Source organism: Dendrobium catenatum, unplaced genomic scaffold (assembly GCF_001605985.2).
Source record: "Dendrobium catenatum unplaced genomic scaffold, ASM160598v2 fragScaff_scaffold_9, whole genome shotgun sequence".
Taxonomy (NCBI): Eukaryota; Viridiplantae; Streptophyta; class Magnoliopsida; order Asparagales; family Orchidaceae; genus Dendrobium; species Dendrobium catenatum.
In genome coordinates this window covers 1,647,848-1,659,578 of record NW_021318471.1, presented here as the reverse complement: position 1 = coordinate 1,659,578, position 11,731 = coordinate 1,647,848, and the positions used below count along the sequence as shown (strand labels likewise).

The 11,731-nt window shown below is 38.2% G+C and overlaps 1 protein-coding gene across 1 annotated transcript; it reads right to left on the bottom strand.

Annotated features, from left to right (window-relative positions):
* Nucleotides 1-4,855: 4,855 nt before the first annotated feature.
* Nucleotides 4,856-5,538, bottom strand: LOC114578569 (rho GDP-dissociation inhibitor 1-like). The gene is made up of 3 exons (XM_028691861.1): nucleotides 5,238-5,538; nucleotides 5,005-5,129; nucleotides 4,856-4,927 (listed from the first exon to the last, which is right to left on the bottom strand). Exons 1-3 carry the CDS (start codon nucleotides 5,536-5,538, stop codon nucleotides 4,856-4,858), a joined length of 498 nt encoding a protein of 165 aa, XP_028547694.1.
* Between the last annotated feature and the right edge of the window lie 6,193 nt (nucleotides 5,539-11,731).

The following is an 11,731-nucleotide window of genomic DNA, read 5'->3' as shown; positions in this document are numbered from 1 at the left end:
AACATAGAGCAAACAATGGCTCTACACCGCCCACTTCCCGTCCCAAAACTACCTTGGCAATGTTTATGGACTTTGTTTTATGCATCCTAAAACCGCTAGGCAAGCACAATTCTATCTGTTGTAGTAGCTAGATCGCTTCTCTAAGATGGCCACTTCTCCCATTGCTAAAAACGTTCATGCCTCTAGATTCGATATCTTGTGAGATTTATCTCGGCATGGAGAGAGGGGAGGAGGGAGATTAGGGATTGGTTATTTACCTTCCCATCATGTTGATGCCACATAGGATAAAATTAATAATTCCACATGTCATGAAATTCAGATTGGATCAAATTCAAAAACTTTCCTTTTTTGACTTTTGCAAATATAGAAAGTTTGAACCTCAAATATGAATATCAAATTTTGAATTCAAAAATTGCTAGCTTCTCCCTTTATTGCAAAACCCAAGTTAAGGAGTCATTATGACAATTTGAATGTCATAATGACTTGGATCATAAGTGTGGCCGGCGGTCCAAAGGAGGGAGGAGATGCCGCCAATCGGGTGGTGGAAGGCCGTGGGAAGGAGGCCGGCGATCGGGTGGGTGATGGTTGTCGGCTTGGGGAGGTGGAGCTAGGGGAAGACTTGGGTGGATGAAGAGGGGAGAAAGGAGATGAACAAGAATATACGAGAAAGATAGAGATAACTAACGAACTCACTAAGAGATCGTAAGAACCGCGAACCTCAGACTCTTCCAAAGATTGATGGGTATTGCAAATTACCCTCATCGGGCTTCTCCTCTCATGAACTCACTAAGAGATCACATGAACTCACTAAGAGATCAACAAGAACATAAAGAAATTTCATAATCAATAATTCATTAACCTCTTACAAAAGAAATGACTCATATATATAAGTATCAACATACAAGAATAAATAAAGACCAAATTGTCATCAGGGCCCCAACATAACTCAACTCAACATAAGGGTACAATGGGAAGACATAAAAAAAATAAAATGCATAAACAACTAGAAATATAAACTCTGAATCATGGCCATCAATCTGTGATGCTTCCGACGATACACATGTTTGAACCTTTGATCGATGTCCCCATCACAAAACCCCCCAAGGCGGAAGCTAAGCCTACCCCTGCCAAACACAGCAAAGAGCTACACCTCCTGACTGCAAAGGAGGTGGAAGATGAGATCTACCAAGGAACCACCATGTACGCTCTAGTGGCTAGAGAAACCCATGAAGAAATAGGTGAACCAATTCCTGAAGAGGTCCGCCCACTCCTTAAAACCTTTTCTGATGTTTTCCCAGATGATTTACCTAACCAACTGCCACTTCTACGAGACATACAACACCCGATAGACTTGGTACCGGGAGCATCACTACCCAACCTTCCGCACTACCGTATGAACCCAATTGAGCATTATGAACTAAAGAAACAAGTTGATGAACTCCTGCAACGAGGATTCATAAAGGAGAGCCCTAGTCTGTGTGCTGTTCCTGCACTTCTGACTCCCAAGAAGGACGGTTCATGGCGGATGTGTGTTGATAGCTGTGCTATCAACAAGATTACCGTCAAGTATAGGTTCCCCATTCCTCGGCTAGATGACATGTTGGACATGATGACTGGAGCAAATCTCTTTTCCAAGATAGATCTTAAGAGTGGGTACCATCAGATTAGAATCCGTCCAGGAGATGAATGGAAAACAATGTTCAAAATAAAGGATGGACTTTATGAATGGACTGTTATGCCGTTTAATCTGAGCAACGCCCCGAGCACCTTTATGAGAGTCATGACCCAAGTCCTCAGACCCTTCCTAGGAAATTTTGTAGTAGTTTACTTTGATGACATTTTAATCTACAGTACTTCGGTGGATCAACATCTCAATCATATAACACAAGTTTGTGAAGTCTTGAGGAAAGAACAGTTGTTCGCTAACCCTGTAAAGTGTAAATTCCTCATCGATAGTGTGACCTTTCTTGGATTCATTATATCAACTCAAGGAATATCTGCTGACCCAGAAAAGGTGGGAGCTATAAATGAGTGGCCATAACCTAAGAACATTCGAGATGTTAGAAGTTTTCATGGATTGGTTACTTTTTATCGGATGTTTATTCGAAATTTCAGACACCATAGTAGCTCCAATAATGGATTGTCTAAAGAAAGGGGAATTTCATTGGACGACAACTGCCACCAAATCTTTTGAGGATATTAAGAAGAAAATGGTAGAAGCTCCTGTTATGCGTCTCCCTAATTTTTCTAAAGTTTTTGAGGTAACCTATGATGCATCAGGAATTGGAATAGAAGGAGTCTTGTCACAAGAAGGACATCCTATGACATACTTTAGCAAGAAATTAAATGACATTCGTCAAAGGTACTCTACATACGATAAGGAATTTTATGCAATCATTTAGTCCCTTAGATATTGGAGACACTACTTGCTCCCCCTGGAATTTGTGATATTTTTGGATCATGAAGCTTTGTGATACATTAACTCCCATAAGAAGTTAAATGCCCGTCATGGTCGTTGGGTCGAATTCCTCCAAGAATATTCTTACACTATTAGGCATAAGGCCGGAGCTGAGAATAAAGCAGCTGATGCTTTGAGTCGTAGAGTAATGGTCACTAGAGAGATGAGAACGTAGATTGTTGGATTTGAATGCATCAAGGATGACTATAAAGAATGTCCTGACTTTAAAGAAACATATTCTTCACTAACAACTGGAGAAAAACAAGTTGTGGATGATTTCTTGTTGGAAAATGGATATTTATTTAAGTCTTAGAAGTTATGTATTCCCAACACCTCTCTCCGTGAATTTCTTGTGTGGGAACTACACGCGGGAGACTTAGCTGGACATTTTGGGCAGGCCAAGACCATTGCAGCAGTTGAGTATAGATTTTTCTTGCCCAGCCTTAAGCGAGACGTTAGTAGACTGATCAAACGTTGCCATACCTGCCAACTAGCTAAACATAGGAAGCAGAACAATGGCCTCTACACCCCACTTCCTGTCCCAAACTACCCTCGGCAAGATGTTAGTATGGACTTTGTTTTATGGCTACCTAAAACTGCTAGGAAGCACAATTCTATCTGTGTAGTAGTAGATCGCTTCTCTAAGATGGCCCACTTCCTCCCATGTGCTAAAACGTTCGATGCCTCTAGGATTGCCAAGTTATACTTTGATGAGATTGTCCGACTCCATGGACTCCAAAAAATAATTGTGTCGGATCGAGACGTGAAATTTACGAGCTATTTTTTGGAAAACTTTATGGATTAAGATGGGTACTAAGCTGCAGTTCTCCACCGCCTTTCACCCACAAACGGATGGTCAAACGAAAGTTGTTAATAGGAGCCTTGGGAACCTTCTTAGGACCTTAGTAGGTGAACACATTAAAGATTGGGATTCCAAACTACCCATTGCTGAATTTGCCTACAATAATTTTGTCAATCGGACCACCAGTATGAGCCCAGATGAGATTGTTTACGGATACCAACCTATGCAACATATAGATTTACTCCCAAATCATCAAGAAATCTTCCAACTGCAGATTCATTTTCTGTCTGCATGGAAAGGAAGGAGATGTTTAGCTGAGAAATTTAGGAGTGGCTTGTTACCTACAGTTGTGTATATGCACCCAACATTGGCGAACAAGTTGCCTTATTTTAGTGTTTAAAATGAGGGCATTTACTTTCAAAGAAAATTTGATTCTAGCAAAGCAAGAGATGATATTGTTCTTGATTTCACCATTGTATTTACCCCTTCATCCCATATTAAACCATCTTCTGATGTACTTTTTATTTTCCCTCCAGCTCTATCTTGAACATCAAACAGAGTGACCTGTTCAGCCCATTTGTTTTAAGCTTATATGCAGCAGCAAGCCCACTGAAATTTTTTTTATGGTCACAGTTAAGAAGTTTCACGAAAATTTATCAGCAATATAAAATAAAAATAAAGACATATGCGTTGGAAACAAAATACAGTAGAAAATCAGCCAAATATATGAAGCAAACAAGAGACACTTGCTTTCACTTCTTGCGCTGCCACCTCGCCTCAAGGAAAATAAGTTCTTGGCCAGATTTCTTCAATGCAACTTGGATGAGTGGCTGACATACCATGCAGTAAGAGCACAATAAAGCAACTTCCAGGAATGATATTTTGACCACCAGTTGTTATGATCATAACAAAAAAATCATCTAGACATTTACTTTAAAAAGATATCCTTTGTGATAATCATCAAAACTAAATATATCCTTTTAAGCTTATATGCAACAGCAAGCCCACTGAAATTTTTTTTTTTTTATGGTCACAGTTAAGAAGTTTCACAAAAATTTATCAGCAATATAAAATAAAAATAAAAACATATGCGTTGGAAACAAAATACAGTAGGAAATCAACCACATATATGAAGCAAACAAGAGACACTTGCTTTCAGTCCTTGCGCTGCCACCTCGCCTCAAGGAAAATAAGTTCTTGGCCAGATTTCTTCAATGCAACTTGGATGAGTGGCCGACATACTATGCAGTAAGAGCACAATAAAGCAACTTCCAGGAATGATATTTTAATCACCACTTGTTATGATCATAACAAAAAATCATCCAGACATTTACTTTAAAAAGATATCATTTGTGATAATCATCAAAACTAATAAATGTAGAAATTGATTAACAGGGTTGCATTTCTTTTTTTTCTCATTCTTTTTTATTCAGTTTGCGAAACAACAATAACATGGAGGAATCATCTCAACATAGCATACTAGAAAAATAAAATAAAATAAAATCTCCAAACAAACCATTCATAGATGAATTGCAATGTGCAAAAACTAATATAAAATCCCTAACATTGGCTGATTTTTAGGCTTGTGAAAAAGCCTATGACCAATCTTGTGTTATCTGGAAGTCATATTCAATTTCCAAATAACATTTATTATCATCATCCACAAACTGAAACATCAAAAAAGAGATCCTTACAAGATTTTAATAGAAGAAACAAAAGAGCCTCAAACATGAATGTTGTTTACCTTTATTTCAACAAAATACTCCCCCAATGAAAATAAGCCAGAAGGGGTGGTATCCTCTTCTAGCTTATAGGTGTATGGCTCGTTCTGAGGGCTGAAAGTTCCCAGCATAACCGTTGTGCTCTCAACTGCACAAAATCAAGCAAGTCACATATTAAGTGACCAACTGAACCAAAATGATATGAAAGAACAGTTAAAAGAATTAAAGGAATTATTGTTCGCTCGTCTTTCTCTACCTAGGATGAATCCAGGAATCTTCCTCACAGTGTTCATGTAACGGAGTCCTGATACAATATTATTCGACACAGTGAATGAGAGTTTAAGTTGGTATTGAATTCCCTTCTTAAGAGTAAATTCATAGCTCCTCACATTTGGGTCGAAAGGGATAGGTATAACCAGGCCTGGTCTATCAGAAGTGATGATTGTGAGGCTCTGGATCGTCACTTTTGGATCAGGATTCTCTGCATTAGTTAAGAAAGACACACAATCAATCAAGTTGTTTTTATTGAAGTAAAACAAAAAAATGAGCAAAATCATATATATATTTGAAGACCATGGAAACAAATAATCTGAAGTAAATATGCTGAGGTGAGAGAAAGTCTGAAATTTCAAAAATCTATTTTTCAAATTATTTTCGCTGCTTCATCGTCGGAGTCGATGATGGTGAACGGTCGCCGGCCACCTACGGCCGGTGCTCCGTTAGAGGAGAAACGTCCTTCGGGACGTCCAACGAATGGAGGAACTCGTAGTGCTACGTCTTCTCCCCCGGCATTCGGAGATGAGAGAGTCAATCTCTTTCCTGGTGCAAAGGCTCTTGGTAAGATGAACAAACCTTTAATAATCAATGAAGGTGGACAGCAAATGAAGAATCAATTGCCGGAAATCATTGGAAAGGGCAAAGGAATCCTGTTGGAGGACAATCTGGATGAAGGTCTGAAGATGGGTTTACCCAAACTGGTTAAGGGAGATAAAATTTCTTCTCCTCCTTCGTGCTTTAAAATTACGGCAATTAATGAAGCAGAGTCAATGTATTTGGTATCTAATTATGGAGAGAAAGGTGATTCTTCAACTAGAATAGAGAATGTATCTTAGGTGGCTGAAAATTCTAGCATGGATTTGTTAGCTGCAGCTGAAGACAATGTGTTAAATGATCTGGAAAAGGTGAGGATATGCGAAAGTGGTGAATTGAGAAAATGTGATAAGATGAATGATGAAATGCCGAAGAGGAATAACCCAGGTAATCTGTTTAATGCCTGGCTCAAAAAAGATAATATCAGGGTTACTGATATGGACTTCGATAAATCCACAATTGGAGATGGAAAAACAGTCAAGCTTGATTCTGGAAAAGTTTTGGAGAATTCAAAGAAGCTTGAAAAGGCTTTGGTGGTGAAAATCTTTGAAGGTGATATCCCACTTTCGTCAATAAGCTTTGAGGAGAATGGGGACATTATGGAAAATTTCATCTGACAGTGCTTGGGAAGGGATGGATCTTATGCTCATTCTCTAAATCAGAACAAATGGAGGCTATTCTAACCCATGGTCCCTAGTTTGTTAACGGGAACATTGTGGGAATTGAAAGATGGACCCAAAAATTTGATCCAAATTCATTGAAGGGTCTTTCTTCCCCTATATGGATCAGATTACCAAATCTCTCGTTGTATTGTTGGGATGAAGTCAATATCTGTCGTATAGCTTCCATGGTGGGTGAGCCTTACTTGATTGACGGCAATATGTTCCAGTGGTCCCGGAGGGAATTTGGTAGAGTCTGTGTCCGGATAGATCTGGATGCTAAGCTTCTGACTGGAGTTTGGGTTGAAGGAGGAGAAAACAAATTCTTCCAGAGAATTGAATACGAGAAGTTGCCTTATCTATGTTTTGAATGCGGAAAGATTGGTCATACAAAGGAGGAATGTGCTTCAATCAAGATAAAGAGCAGGATTAATGTTGTTAATCCTGTTATATCAAATGACAGTAATGAGCAGAGAATGGAAAAGACGGTAAATAATCAAAATCTGGATGTCCCTGGATTGGTTGAGAAGGAGGATTATGGACCATGGATGCTGGTTAAATATGGGGAAAAAATATCATACAATAACTTGAACATAAAATCAAGTTCACTGGTGACAAGCAAAAGCAGTTGGAAGCCAGTGAAACAGAATGCTTTCAAATTAGCTGAAGAAAAGAAAGACAATGATAAGCTAATAGTGGCGGAACAAATGACTGATAGTAGGTCTTCGGGTAACCGTGAAGAAAATACCTCCAGTGATCAGGAAATTATGATGGCCGAGAAAGATGATAATTGCTTTAATGCATTACTAGAGCTGGAGGAAGGTGAACTAGTTCCCTCTTCAAAAACAGGCACAATTGTAGAAGAGTTTCCAATTAATGAAGACAACATTGAAACAAATACTCATGAAAATGTTACAGATAAAGAAGAACTGAAATTGATTACAGTAAGAAGAAGATTTCTGGAAATGAAGGGAGAACAGCTTCTACTCGATCTCCTAAGAAGAAAATTCCTAAACAATTGAGAGATTTGGGTCCAATCAACTCTTCTACTAGAAGCAGGAAACTGGAGCTTGAAGAGAAAGGCAATATGGGGGTTAATCCCCAAAATCTCTTTTAATATATTCCATAGCATTTTGGAATTGTAGAGGAGCAAGGAAGAGGAGTGCTTCTCTCTACATTAAGGAATTTGTTAAAGAAAATGGAGTTGTTTTTTTTTTTGGGATTGGTTGAAACCAAAATATTTGAAGTTGATCGAAATGAAATCAACAATATGGTTGTCAAAGAGTGGGACTTTTTCTTGGTCCCTTCTTCTGGTTTATATAGTGAAATTTTATTACTTTGGAATTCAAGTCAAATTGAATTCAAGGTATGTGATTTTTCTGTTCAAATAGTGATTAGAGACCTTAAAATTTCAAACAAAGATGTGTGGAGAGTGGCTACAGTTTATGGTAGTAGGGAAGTGCATAAGAGGATAGAACTTGGGGAATTGATTGATAGGAATTCCACGAAAGAATCTCCTATGGCAGTGGGAGGAGACTTTAACTGTTTATTGGGCAAAGAAGACAAATCCGGAGGCAGAAGGTTCTCATTCTCTCAAGGTCCAAAGGAGATGAAGGTGTGCTTACTTAACAATGATTTACATGAAGTGAGATTCATTAGACCTAAGTTCACTTGGTGCAACAATAAATGTGGTGGTTCAAGGATCCTTGAAAGATTGGACATGTATTTCATTAACACCTCTGCTTTAGGCTCCCCTTTCCGTTTGGTAGTGAGGCATTTGGCAAGAATTGCCTCGGGCCATTGTCCGATAACTTTACAATTTCAGAACTTCAAAGCTACTTCAAATAGGAAGATTAAGTTTGAAAACATGTGGACATCCTATCAACCTTCTTTTGCTGTTGTAAGGAATTGAAGGAATGAAATAAAAATTATCAAGGCAATTGCTCGCAAGTGCTCAACAAGAAGTTTAAAAATTCATTGAAATCTTTGTATTTTGGGAGCAAATCTAAGCTTAAGGATTTAAATAAGCTCAAAGATAAACTTATGGGAGAAATTATGGAACTCCAACACAAAGAATATTCTCTTGGAGCTCTCACTGAATCTGAGTACTGGAGTCTTAAAAATAAGGTGAATGAGTATAATTCAACCATGGCAAGATTAAATTCGTGATGGAAACAAAGAGCCAAGATCAAGTGGCTCAAGGAAGGTGATGTAAATTCAAAAATTTTTCATTCATATGCTAGTGCTAGAAGGAATGCTAACAAAATTATCAAGATAAAGGATGAAAATGGGTTGTTAGTGGAAGAACAAGGTGAAATGGAGGAGGTGTTTTTGCGATTTTTCCAAACAAAATGGGAGGCGAGATGCTGCAAGTTGGAAGGTTGGCCGGCTGAGAGATCTTGTTTAAATTCAGATGATCAGAAGTTACTGGAGGCTGAATTGACTTTTGAAGAGGTGGAGGGAATTCTAGAACAATTGGGAGGCAATATTGCTCTGGGAAATGATGGAGTCACTAATTCTTTCATCAAACCTTATTGGGGGATCATCAAAAAAGATTTCTGGAAGGCCATTAAACACTTCTTTGTCAGTGGTGAATTGAATGAATAATGGAAGGAAACATTGATAGTGCTTATTCCAAAGGTATCTAATCTTATTCTTCCTTCTAATTATAGACCTATTAGTCTTTGTAATATGGTCTATAAGGTAGCAGCAAAAATTATTCAAAATAGATTAGCTATGGTCATTCCAAAACTAATCTCCATGGATCAAACAACATTCATTAAGGGGAGATCACTGTCAGACAATGTTTTGGTGGCTCAGGAAATTTTTCACAAACTAAGGATCTCGTCCATATCATTTTGGAATTGTAGGGGAGCCAGGAAGAAAGAGGCTTCCTTGTCTCTGAAGGAAATTGCTAGAGACCAGGATGTGTTCTTTATTGGGCTTATGGAGACCAAGTTGTCTAGTATTGATAGAAGGGAGGTTGATTGTCTTATGGGGAATGATTGGGATTATTTTCACTACCCTGTTGTTGGTACTTATGGAGGCATTTTGGTGTTATGGAACAGGAAGTTGGTGTCCTTTGAGGTTATGGAGGCTTCTTCACAAGCTATCATTGGTAATCTTTCAGTTCCAAACTTGGGAACTTGGAAAGTTATCACTGTGTATGGTAGCAGATGTTGTAAGGAGAGGGGTTGTCTTTGGAGTCAATTAGAGAAATGCATGGAGAATTCTATTCCTTATATTATTTGGGGGGGGGGGGATTTTAATTGTATCATAAATAAAGAGGATAAGAGAGGAGGTAAGAGGTTCTTGTTTTCTAAAGGACCTAGGGAGATGAAAGGCTTTATGTTGAATTCTGATTTTCATGATGTTGGTAGTGTTGGACCAAGGTTTACTTGGTGTAACAACAAAGAGGGTGCTTCTCGGATTTGGGAAAGATTGGACAGGTGTATGTTGAATTCAGCTGCTATTCAAAAGCTTCCTTTAGCTTTTACCAGACATCTTGCTAGGATGGCATCTGACCATTGTCCTATTATTATTAAGATGGATGAAAGGGTGCAGTTCAAGTTAAAGGCCATTAAATTTGAGGATACTTGGAGATCCTACCCAGCTGCTAAGAGTATTATATATCACTCTTGGAAGAAGAATGACTTTGGTGATGAATATATGATCTTACAAAGGAAGCTTAGCCAGACCTTAAAAACACTATTTTTTTGGAATAAAAATAAGTGCAAAGATTTGAATGTGTTGAAGGATAAATTGAAAAAGGAAATCCTTGAACTTCAGAACAAGGAAGCTTTGGGTGTTAATTGTTCTGTTGAAGACCTTTTTGTGCTTAGAAACAAAGTACATAATCTTAAGGTTACTTTGAGAAGATTATCTACATGGTGGAATCAAAGGGCAAAGGCTAGGTGGCATGAGGAAGGTGATACAAACTCCAAGCTTTTTCATAATGTTGCCACGGCTAGAAGAAATGAGAATCAGATTATTCAAATTAAAGATGAATTCAACAATTTGCATGATGAGGATGATCAAATTGAGAAGATCTTCATAAAATTGTTTGAGAAGAAATGGAAGCACATGGAATGTGAATTGACGGGTTGGCCTTCTGCTTCTGAAAACCAGAAGCTAACAGCTGATGATATGGAGGTGCTTAATGCTGAATTTTTTATGAATGAGCTGCAGCTTTCGGTTTTTCAGCAAGGGAACAACAAGTCACCAGGTTTGGATGGAGTTACTTCTTCCTTTTACAAGAGTTATTGGAGTATTGTGTGGGATACTCTTTGGAATGATGTCAATTGTTTCTTTAAATCCAGTCATATGAATAGGGAGTGGAAGGATACTTTGATTGTCTTGATCTCTAAAATTAAGAACCCCTTGATTCCATCTAACTTTAGTCCTATTAGCCTTTGCCAAACTAATTATAAGATTGTGGCTACCATGTTAGTTAACAGATTGAATAAGGGTATTTCCAAGATGATTTCTGAATAGCAAGTGACGTTCATCCATGGAAGATCTATTGCAGAGCATTGCCTCTTGGCTTAGGAGATATTTCACAAGTTCAAAATCTCTAAAAATAAGAAGGGGTTGATGGCTTTAAAACTTGATATGGAGCAAGAGAATGATAGCATGGGATGGACAACTCTTCGGCACATTTTGATTTGGTATGATTTTCCTATTGATTTCTCTAACCTTCTCATGGAATGTGTTGTAGATGTGAGATTCTCTATTATCATCAATGGGAAGAATTCCAAGTGGATTAATGCTCAGAGTGGGTTCCGTTAAGGGTGTCCACTCTCACCGTATCTTTTCATTTTGTGTTCCCAACTTATGTCCAACTCACTTGAGCAAAGGGGGCAGAATCTTGGCATTCAAATTTCACCTAGAGGCCCAAAAATCACACATCTTCTTTATGCAGATGATGTGTTAATTTTTTCCCATGCATCCGTTGCTTTAGTTAATGTTTTGAAGATCATTGTGGAGGATTTCTGTAAGTGGACTGCGCAAAAAGTAAATGTCAGCAAGTCTCAGATGATGTTCGGCAAGGTGGTTAGTTACTCCATGAAGAAGAGGATTGCTAGTGTTCTTGGCTTCAAAGTTGTTAAAGAGATGAAGTACTTGGAGTGAAGATCTCTCTTAATAGACTCAAGATGGCTGATTTTCAAGAAATTCTGAGTAATGTCATGGATAGGCTCAATGCTTGGAGTAAGAAGTCTTT